The sequence below is a fragment of the Acipenser ruthenus genome, chromosome 2 (assembly GCF_902713425.1).
Source record: "Acipenser ruthenus chromosome 2, fAciRut3.2 maternal haplotype, whole genome shotgun sequence".
In the NCBI taxonomy this organism is placed as follows: domain Eukaryota; kingdom Metazoa; phylum Chordata; class Actinopteri; order Acipenseriformes; family Acipenseridae; genus Acipenser; species Acipenser ruthenus.
The window spans coordinates 55,431,299-55,443,092 of NC_081190.1; the positions used below are offsets into that span (position 1 = coordinate 55,431,299).

General features: G+C 36.2%; 1 protein-coding gene across 4 annotated transcripts in view; it reads left to right on the forward strand.

Moving 5' to 3' along the window:
* Nucleotides 1-11,445, forward strand: part of LOC117408826 (programmed cell death 1 ligand 1-like) — a 35,290-nt gene extending 23,845 nt beyond the window's left edge. The window contains exons 2-7 of one of the 4 annotated variants that reach the window (XM_034014163.3): nt 2,936-3,007; nt 3,568-3,921; nt 4,400-4,687; nt 5,428-5,577; nt 7,297-7,378; nt 11,228-11,445. In XM_034014163.3, coding sequence (XP_033870054.3) covers nt 2,950-3,007; nt 3,568-3,921; nt 4,400-4,687; nt 5,428-5,577; nt 7,297-7,378; nt 11,228-11,261 — 966 coding nt within the window. In that variant the 5' untranslated portion in view covers nt 2,936-2,949 and the 3' untranslated portion in view covers nt 11,262-11,445. Of the gene's footprint in view, nt 1-2,932; nt 3,008-3,567; nt 3,922-4,399; nt 4,688-5,427; nt 5,578-7,296; nt 7,379-10,433; nt 10,685-11,227 lie in introns of those variants that run through there. The other 3 variants (XM_034014160.3, XM_034014159.3, XM_058997306.1) reach the window with 3 other exon arrangements.
* Nucleotides 11,446-11,794: the final 349 nt, after the last annotated feature.

Here is an 11,794-nt window from a genome sequence, read left to right on the forward strand (position 1 = left end):
TTAATGTGTCTGTAATATACCTGTTGACCAGGGCCGGATAAACCTATACGCAAATTATATTATAGCGTAGGGCCCCCAGCAGAATTGGAATTTTAAAATAACCAATCAACAAACACAACGAAATCCCCAACGAAGATGATGATACTGGGTGCGTTCATGGAGATAATTCTGCGCAGATTCTGTGCAGAATCTGACCAATTCTTAGAAGATCATTGGCTAATTAATAGGTCAGATTCTGCACAGAATCTGCGCAGAATGATCTCCGTGAACGCACCCACTGCTTTTGAGTAATTTAACTCATCTGTGTTTATTGTGGTCCCTCTTGTTTAGCTGCGGTGGATGCATTTAGTAGTTTAGGAGAGTAACGGGAATCTACAAGCAGTTTCAAAACAGGATTTCACCTTTTTAACATTTGATCCTAGAATTGTTTCATGAATTGTGTTTTATTTATGGATAAAGGGTGACTCAAATTTTAATTTTAATTCCTGATTTGAGAGTTCAATGTATATTAATATAGGTTTGTGTAAAATAGTGGTGCCCCCTGATAAATATACTTGGTGTGTAACTCAGGGTAACAGCAGATTTCCATGGGTAGAATTTAAGGGCGGCTAATTTCTACTTCTGATACTTGAGTACTTTTAAGATATGATACTTTTGTACTTTTACTCAAGTAGTTTTCTAGAAGGATACTTTGACTTTTACTTAATTACATTTTTTCCAAGTAACAGAACTTTTACTCAAGTTACACGTTTGAATACTTTTTCCACACCTGAGTGTGGCAGGGCAGAGGAAAAGCCCTGCACATAATGAGGGGGCAGGGCAAAGCCCTGCTTGTAAATATCTTGTAAATATATGTATTGCTTGAGAACGGGTGAATGTGTTATGATTTAAATGGATTTTGTGTTTAGTTAGAAAAACAATGTATTATGATTTTAAAAATAAATGTATGTTGTGTTTAGTTAAAAGCACACTGTTTTTTTTATTATTTTATTGATTTAAATGTGGTCTGGCAGAGGCGGTGTTAGTAGGTCGTCTCTGCCAGACAGCTCGTGAGAATGTGGCTGGTGCTGTTTATTGAATTATTGTTTGAGTGAGGTAAATGTTAAAACTTTAGGAATATGATATTCAGTACCATAGGTGCCAAGCACGTGGGGGCTTCGGGGCTCGGGCCCCCACCATGAATAGGGTTTCAGGCCTGGCCACCAGGGAAAAGTGTCAGATGTATTTAGTGGTGTAGAGCTGGCAGAGCGATCCGGCACTTAAAGTTGGAAGTATTTGTTTATACATGTGGTATACCTTGAAGCTGCTGTCGTAAGTATACGTCATCAACCGGAATTGTCTGATGAGTCACCGCTGAAAATTAAAATAACTGCCAGCCGCCGTCGCAGCAGGAATTTTACTGACTGACAAATGAAGGCACCAATAGCAGCAACAAGCTCTGTGGCCCCGCCTCTCAGAGTGACGTTTCATCCGAGTCATGTGCTGGGAATCATGGGAGCTGTAGTTATTTTACAACAAGGTGAAGGGATTTGGTGGCATGTAAAAGCAGAGTAGGTACTGTCATATAAACTGTATTTCTAAATGTTGTTTTTATTTTCTGTAGTTTTAATAACGCTCTGAAAATGTGTTTTATGAAACACTGATAGGTGTCTTCAATTTTTTGAAAAGCGTATGACTGAAATTACTAATGGTTTATTTTACTAAAATAAACCCCCTTTCACTCGAATTTCCCAATTTAAAAGCACAATGATGGACTGCAACTTACTAAAATAATTTTATCTAAATTAATAAATTAGAAAAATGTCTTGAGGAATTAGTCTTAATTGTAGTGAATATATAATTATATAAAGCAAGAGTTTACAGCCACGTCACGTATTTACTCAGTAGGTAGTAAAAAAAATAACAACTTAAAACATTCTTAGTTTGGGTTTCAGTCTTTGTGCAAAGAAACCCAAATAATTGCCATTTTTTTGTAGGTTGCTCACAAAATAATGTTTTATATTAAAAGGACAACACATTTTTAAATGCTGTGAGTATGTTATCATGACTGTATGTTATTCTGTAATTTATTGTTATTCTGTAATTAAAGGTAATTCTGAATAGCATTGTGTACTAGCTGACTTTTATTAAAATACATGTATTCATTGTTTTTAGATTTTGAGAAGTTGCAGCCAGCAGGGAGGTATAGGGCTCTATAGCTCATCATGTCAAGGTCCAGGGAATAAGAAAACGTTAGCACTGCCCCTGAAAGGTACATTGTATCTAAATATAGACCTCATGGGAACTTCTGTTTCTGGTGCAATACTATCATAAAAAACATTTAAGTTTTTTTATTTCATTATTTTTATTGTGAAGTTGAAAAAAATAGTCAAATTTTGTCCTGTCATTTGATGTTGTAATTACTTGTAAAAGTCAGTCATATTACTTTATATATTTATATCTGGTAATATATCTTCTTTTTAATGTTAGTCAGTGTATTTCAGAGGCTTTTGGCTTTCTTGACACTCAAATTAACTCTGCTTGCCTTGCAATAATTAAGAACTGTTAACCAATTAAAACGGAGAACGCGTTTTATGAAATGTAAAAATACCAATCTAAGAACACAAGTAGCTCTTATATCAAAGAGGATGTATTTTCTTAGAACAGCTAATCTTTGAAAGTGTACTGTGCATTATAGATAATTTACCATAACAAAAGATGTATGTATTTTACGCTGGCAAACAAATCCTTACCTGATTAACTTAAAGCCCTATAAGAAACTTTCCGCATATCCATCATCTTGCCCCCCCCCGACCCCCCCCCCCCCCCCATGTTCAGTACAGTTCTTATTAAAGCACATCTTTAGAAAGCACACAGAGCTACATATTGTATATATTACATTGTGCAAAATGGTGTACATTCTGATGCTGATTTCAATGTTTTTCATTGTCAGTAGGATTTGCTTCCAATATGTGGAGGACATTTCTACCAGTGCTGTTGTTGGTCACACACTATCCCTTTAGTACAGGTATGGCAACATGCATGTCCGTTTAATTGGCTTTACACTTGATCCTTATAGAATACAATTTTGTTTGCAGACCAACAATAAAATATAAACCATAGGACACTGTACATATATAAAATATTATGGGGATTATCTCTGTGATGCACTATATATAAATGAAATAGGTAGCCTTTGTTTAATTAGAACTGTGTGCATAAAAATGCTGGTATTTACCACCAAAAATAAAAATAATAATAATTGTGCCGTGAAAATGATATATCAGTCTGTTGGAGAATTTGGTCACGATTAGCCTTTTCACCATATGTTGTTCTACTGTTGATTGATAACTACATTTAACTGCATGATAACAATTGCTTTTACTTTTAATCGCAGAAAATAGTATCTAGAAAGCAACAGTTATGCCATTTTCAGTCTAATACAAAGAATGAGTTCCATCCTTACATTATGACAATTGATTACAAAGTGCATGTTGTAAATATTACTAAATTATATCTACTGTATCTAATCATCATTTATAGTGCTTAAGAAATGAACACTTTTTGTTTAAAATACTTTCTTTCCAGCTCTATTCACTGTGGAAATGGCTAAAACCTTGTATCTTGCCGAGTTTGGAAACACTGTCAAAATGGAGTGCAGATTCCCGACAGGAGGCAGTCTGGACAGTATAAATGTGTATTGGCACCGCATGCTATCTAATGGCTCGGAGTACGAAGTGTATACGCTGTTAAATGGGAACCAGGACCTGCAATCACAGCACCCTGAATATAAAGGGAGAGTCCATATGAAGCCAGACCTGCTCAGGAAGGGGCGGGCAGAGCTGGAGATCTCCAATGTTAAGATTTCTGACTCTGGCTCATACAGGTGCCTCATCAAAATGGGAGGGGCTGACTACAAACAGGCCACCCTTAGTGTTAAAGGTAAGAACATATCTACTGTATGTGACTATTCCCCTAAAATTTTTATAAATGTCACACTTTTCTCTATAAAACTGATGACATGGTTATGTAATTTACTGAACCTTGTCTTTGTGGTTTCCTGCAATATATTTAAAAATATAGCAAGTTTCTGGCTGAGAGCAAAAACATTGTATCTGTTGGCTTTTATAAAAGTGTTACTTATCAGCAACCAGGTTCAAAATTCTAATTTCTTATTGCTGTGAACCCATTACCTTGTCTCTCACACTGGGTTTAGTGGTATTTGTTCAGGCATCATGGCAATCACAAGGCATAAACTAGTGGCCTTGTGGTTGTCATGCAAACCACTGTTTATAAAAACTAAAAATACAAAAAAGTATTGTGACACCCCTATCTCATTTTAATATAAAAAAAAAAAAACACTGGATGTTTGGCTAGTGTTTATGTATGTACGACATACTGAACATGCATATGTTTTTAGCTTCCTATAGAAATATAGAGACCAAGGTAACAAATAAGCTGTCTGCATCAGGGAGATACATTGGGTTGAGGTGCCAGGCTGAAGGCTTTCCCTTGGCTGAAGTTATCTGGAGAGATGGGAAAGGCCATCCTCTTAGTGCTGCAAACACCACCCATGGAGTATCTGCGGATGGACTCTACATTGTAACCAGTGTAATTAAGCTAAACACAAGCTATAATGAGAACTACACATGCACTTTCCGGAATGACACAGTGAATGAAAACTCTTCAGCTTTCCTTTATGTTGCAGGTACTGTTTTTTACTAATCAAGTCAAGCAAAAATACTTCTACCTGTTGTAAACGTTAACTGTGGCAAATATGCAAGGTCACGTTGCTGTTGTGTCGAAAACCGAAGATTAATCTAATTCATAACAAAAGTAATTAAGAAAGTTGTTAAAGTTTGCATTATTAGGCCAAAACATGGTGACCTCATATTTTGGAAATTACAGGTTATGGAGATCTGCAGTTTGGTGTACTTTGGTTCCTTTATAGATCAGCTTTCTGTATGTCATTTTAGAGTTTGAAACTTGCTATGGAACTTTTTAGAACAATTTATTGAGTGTATCTTGTGGTACGTGAACCATCTCCACTGCCCTTTTCATTGTGAGGGGTAACTTTTAATTTCAAATACAATTTCATAATTAAAAACATTCTCTGAAATTACCCATAATAGCCCATCTCCACTTAACACACACTGTAACATTCTACTTTACCTAAACTGAGGGGCATAGAATTGCAGAGAACATTGGGGTGCTAAACTTCAACTGAAAAGACCTAAGCAATATCACTGGGTCAGTGATAAGAGGAACTAAAGCTAATTAAAGGTATGAAAATACATATTATCATATCACCACAATTTGCTCAAAGAGTGTAATAACTGCTATCAAGCTGTAATGCAAGCAACAATTTTAGAGAAAGTATCCAGCAGATTTAACCACTGATTGCCACAACATGAGTTTGATTGTACTATATGTACCCTGGTTTTGCAGATTTGATGGAAACAGATGAAAGTGAAGATGCAGTGGCGGGGTCTATATTTCTGTGGAGCTTGCTGACAGCGTTCGTGATCTGTGGATTGGTAGCGTTTATATATATTAGGTTTTGGAAGAAATCTAAATTTAAATGTTTGCATTCAAAAGGTATGTTATTGCAAAATACTCAGGGGAATTTCCTTGTGACTGATAATTGTTTAGTACATTTCTCCTCTCAATGTCTATGCATTGGTTGAGAGTGTGTTCGTAGCTCAGTCGGACATGCTTACAGCCACCCACGAAATCCAAAAAGATTTAAACTACATGCAGAAGTGGTCAGAAATGTGGCAAATAAACGTCAATGTCAACAAATGTAAAGTGTGATATGCAGGTCACAAGTGTAAACGCAAAACACCAAAAGGGATGATAGAACTAGAAAGAGAAAGACCTTGGTGTTTGTAATAGACTCATTGCTATCAGCAACCACACAGTGCGAGGAAGTAATCAAAAATGCAAACAGAATGATTGAGTATATCGCAGGTAGCGTACACACATCCTTAGGAGGTTATGGTGAGGTTGTATAATGCACTGATGAGAGCCCACTTAGAGTACTGTGTTCAATGTCCAATGGCCTCCTTTTTCTAGAGCAGTGATGAAAAGAAGCAGATAGTTTTGTGCAAGCACTTGAAGCCATGTTCAAACTGGTGCATTTTCTCAGCTAACCATTCTTAGCTTGTACATTGTTTTGCTTTTGATGAAATAGCAAGTGTTTGTGCACCATTTCCTCTTTATGAGATTCCCCCAAGGACTCCCAAAAATGTGATGTTGTGTTTGTTTCAGTGGGATTTTCCTGGTGAAACCTTTTAATAAACAAGAACTTCCTTGTATGAATGATGAATAATTACACAGCCATCTCTGAACTGTGAATTATATTCTTTATATGATAAATATCACCCCATCTTTAAAGATAGCATGCTCAAATGTGAGTGAGCAAGAAAGGAATTAGGTTGAATTTTTGTAAGCTGATTTACAGGATATGAAGGAACTGGAGAACAAAGCATGTGTCAATAGACTATAGATACAGTATATACCATCACAGGAAATGGTGGAACTTGGAAATTTGCAGAACTCTGTGGAAATCTGCAGCAAACGCTCTTCCAGCTCATTTTCTCATGTTTGAACAGTTTTAGTTATACAGTACTTTAATGGAGCGGTAACCAAGGTTTTGCTTTCCATTTCCAATGAGTAAGATGCTCAAGCAAATAAACAGGCCGATAAAACCAAGTCAATATGAACTCAACCAATGCATAGACCTAGAAACTGTAGTAATGTGATGACTGGCTTTAGATCTCTATCAACAGCATTCTATTAAGTGAGGCTTATCTAATAGACCACCATACAATGAATTGTAGTACTCAGCATGTAAAGTAACAGAAGCATATGAATCAATGTCTGTGGTATTGTATTTAAAATATCTGCATTACATGAATTACTGTAAATCATGCATATGTTTGGATTCCAAGTAGCTATCAACTTGGGCTTCAGGGTGGAATGGGAAAACCAAAGTCTAACCGTTACCCTAACCTTATCCCCAAGTTAATGGGGTCATATATTTTTCAACATGGGACCCTAACGTACAATAATAAAAAGAGTAAGGGTCACAATGAAATGATACATTCTGTTCAATGACTGGCAGGTCTCCAAAACAGCTCAAGACAGATGCCTAAAAAATGATCAGGACGCAATATTGGAGCAACCTTACCAGAATCACTCAGAATTATTGCTAAACTCATAAAAATGAAAATGGCATTTCAGGGTATTTACATTCATGAAAAATTGGATTTTCTTTTCCAACTTTCTAACTAACTACAATGGTTTATTGTTTAGGACCTGCTGGAGGTGCTGAGGAACATCTGCAAAGAGTTACTGTATTTACTGAGCTAAATGTAGGAATCAAGAAAGAAAGTGGGTAAGCAGGCTGAATTGCATTCTGGGAGTTATGCCTTCTAACTCTCTCAACATATTATTAAAACATATATCACAGCAGACATTCACTGGCATATTAATGACCTCAATGCTGCATCTTGAATGAATTCAGCAGTGAGTGTCCAATTTCCTTTTTTCCTTTTTATCTAACTCAAAAAAAAAAATTTGATTACGAAATAACAAAAAATGTATTTTTTTGTTGTGCAAGTACTCGATGTTTACCCATTTCATATACTATATAAGTTAGCATTAGTCACATACTTTTCTTTCAGGTGTAACACGCTAAAAATTTGAACAGGTTTTCAAAGCAACAGGAAATACATTCTGTATTGTTAACAGTGTCAGTTTACACAGTGTAGGCAATGCAGGTATTTTTTGCCAGTAATGTTGTGAGCTAATTTTAGATTTGTGGAACTGCTCAATGTTAATACCAATGCAACTTCCTGGGAAAGAAGTTTAAACAAAATATTCTGTTGTATATCATGATAAAAGTATCTCCCAAGTTTAAAGGGGTAACAGCCAAGGCTTCAAAATAATCTTACCTCACATGCAGTCTGACAAGCCTCTTATTGGTTTGCTGTTGATCTTAACAGTCTGCATGCGGAGGTACGTTTACATGCTAGGCATGTCAATATAAGTTATTTACAAACGTCTGTCGTCCTATAATTAATTAATATATTAATTAATTAATTAATTAATTATTCTTTTAACGCTTACTCCCGACTTTCTCTCCCGTTCTCTACTCACCGAACACCCAACCTCGAGTGAGTGAAACACTGCATCTTTTATGCAGGTGTACCGAGAATGGATTGCAAATCAATCATTCAATTTGGAATCTCGGAACATCTGCACGTGTACTAATTTGTGAACTTCCCTGTGCTCACATACAAATACCCCTTTTAATCTGCACGTGAAGTGATTGCTCCATCCTCGTGTCTAAATACAATTATATATTTTAAATCACTCGTGCTACACAGACCAATTTATATCCCGTGCACCAATACCTATACACCAACATTAACATACCACACGCAACACGTAACACAAAATACACACGGGCGGGACACACTGCCACAGGCATGTATTTTGAAATCACTGGATATCTGTGAACGTTTTAGTTATTTATTGCTTTGTTTATGGAGCTAGTCGATGACAATGTTATAGTTTGATGCTGCTGGTATGAGCCGTTGGTAGAATGACATAGTGTTCACGTTTTCACATATTGTTACACTTATCAGTGGTATGAACAGCAAATACACATCTGGAACGGATTGCATAACCACAGTGTCAGTGCTGTACAGGGTTCCAGGATCACTGTATGTAATATTTGTTCGAAATCAGTTTCTGGGAATCCTGTGGTTCTCTTGTAGGCGTTTCTGAAATAATTTTACCAGGGGTTTTATTTCCTGTTTTAACAAAAAGGGCAAGGGCAGGTGGGAGTCTGTAATTGAAGACAGTACAGTAAAAATGCAACTCACCAATGTTTAATGGGCACAGAACTACTTGTCTTAAAGTAGCCTGTACCAACCTTCTCTTTTATATTTTGATATTATCAATATTGTTCAATAGCGATAATAATTTCCATATCGCGGTATCGTGGGATTAAAACAAATAATAATTTTCGTGCGCTCGCTAATACTGCTATAATCTATAATACTATCGTATAATCAAGTTTATTTTATAAAAAGATACAATAAACCCTATACATACCAATCATTGTCAGTCTTGTCAGAAAAGAAACACCACACACTCTAAGTTATATTTAACCGCATGGGAATTAGAACCAGAGATTACGAACCACCACTGAAAATCTATTTTATCTGTTTTTTAAAAATCCCAGATCCCCGGTTCTGAATACACAATCCCTAGTCCCCGATCCCCGGTTCTAATTTCCACACGGTTATTATTTTGGTACCAAACGCTATTTGCATGCTGCATTTAAGTTTGGCACTATTGGCCGCCGTAAAATGTTGTCGGTCTCGTGCCGAATTTTACATTATTTCAAGATATGCGCATGCGTCGGCGTTTCATTGAATTTTGTCAGTGTGATTACTTACACTATTATTCATTTATTCATCACTGTGGTTTAAATGTAAACTTTCGGTATTATAAACAAGATGTACTTATTAGACAGTATAAAAACATCAAAACACATCTCAAAATAATGCAAAATTCGGTATGACAGGTACTTAATACTTTTAGAGGTGTCATTAAAATATGTTATATTGAACAATAATCATGTTTTTTATAATTTAATTAAAAATAAAAGTACACATTGTTTATGTACAGGTAATTGATGCTGCTTGCCATATACTGAATACAGTAAGCTTGCATTGCAGCAGCACCAACTGTAGCGGACAAAGCTTTATTTAACAGTCACTTTTCCAAGCAGGTTATAAGTCAGTGTCACATTTTTCTACTACTACTACTACTACTACTACTAATAATAATAATAATAATAATAATAATAATAATAATAATAATAGGAACTTACGCTTGTCAAGTGACCCTGGAGATTGGCTGTGCTTCCATGATACATCAACAGTCGCTTGCACAGTTTGCATTCAACAAACCTTCGAACACAGCCCTAAATTGTGTGATCACATTTTTCTTTGTTTTGGAAGACCTTGATATTATCAATATCGAAATACATGCATGTGACAGAGACAAAATGCTTCTTGGTGATAATCTCCCTCCTGACCTGTGAGGGCGCTGTGTAAAGGGAACAGAGTGCCCTGGACTGGATGGCTGGACAATTCATTCCCAGGATTAGGTCGAAGTCGGCCATTTAGAAAGGGGGCGGAGCTACGGTACACTAATTCATCGACCTGGAAGGAAAATGATGTGGCAGCCGCGGATTGGAGGAGCGGTTGCAATCGTTAACCAAGGGGGCGTGATTGACGGTATATCAGGGGATGTAGCGAGGTGATCTGTTCCTTTGTTATGGTTAACACTAAACCGGAAGGAGAACTGTATTGTAATCATGAGTGTTTTGTTTGTTTTGTCGTGTCTAAAAACTGTTTGTTTGTTGTTATTAGACGGCTAACACGATCTGGAGCCGTCACTAAAGGCCAGCACCAAACCGGGACAACACTGCACTTGTGTCACGATTAACTGAATTTGCACTACAAACAGTATAGCACTCACTGTGGACTTGTGATTGTGTTTGTGTTAATTGTGGGTTTTTAAATACCGGGACTATTATTTCAGGACTGAACCCGTGTATTGCCTGTTATTATTATTGTTTACTGTTGTCATCAGACTTTGTATTACAAAATAAACCATAATTTCACCAGTACTTTGTTGTCTTGTCTTGAGCACTGCATCACCCATACACCTGCGCACTGCAAACCATAAACAAATTCTCCACCCCTTTAAAATGAGTTGTGACCCTTTAAATGTAAATCCTGCATCTTCAGATCAATACATTATACTTTTTACCAAACTCAAACAGAATAATGTATTTGAACTAGTAATTGTGTTAAATGTTATAATATGATGGAAACTGTCTGATTGAAGACAATATAGTTTACATAACATTAACACAAAAACGATTGTACTAAATTGAACTTATCACTGTGTTGGCTTTGTTTTGTTAGAGTGCAGTCATGCAGAATTGGAAAGGAATAACAATATATAAATATTTACTATAACTCATTCTGGCATCCTATTTGTAGGAAATTGGCCAATTTTGTCAGCCTTTGACAAAGCAAGTATTAATTTTACATTAGCCTTGAAATGTGTCTTTAAAAAGGTTGCATTTAGCAAACTAAGGAAGCATCCACATATATTGTCTAGAAATGTAATATTGTTTATTATTTGTCTTTTACAGATTTGGAAAGAGCGAACACCATGCATCAGTATAAAGAGGCTTTCGATAAAGCTTTTTTGTTTGGTTCTGGAGACTTCCACTTTAAAACTTACAAACAAAGACAAGAACTAATATCTAATAAAAGTATTACTAAGAGTTAACAAATGTTTTAGGAAACTTGTTATTTATAGTTTTACCTTTTACCATTTGTGACATGAAGTTACAGATACTGTATTGTATGTTCCTGTATTAAACTTTAGTGAAAGAAAGATAGTGTGAGTTGACTTGAATCGTTTTCCTGTTATCAACAATGGACACTACATCAAAGGCTGCAGTCATTGTGCGTCAGTCCTGCACATTCTGCTGATCCATTCAAACGTGGTTCTAAACATTGCTATAGCAAACAGTGTGAATAAGTGGCAGACAGTTATGGTGGGGATTTTCCAATGCCTCTCCTTGAGTAAATGGGCTGTGACCACCAACTTATTTCACAAAGGTCTCCAAAAAGTTCTATGATGGAAATTACTTCCAGGCATTCCCAGTCGAACTCCGCTGCACAAATTGTTTTTATAAGGCTATCTGATGCAA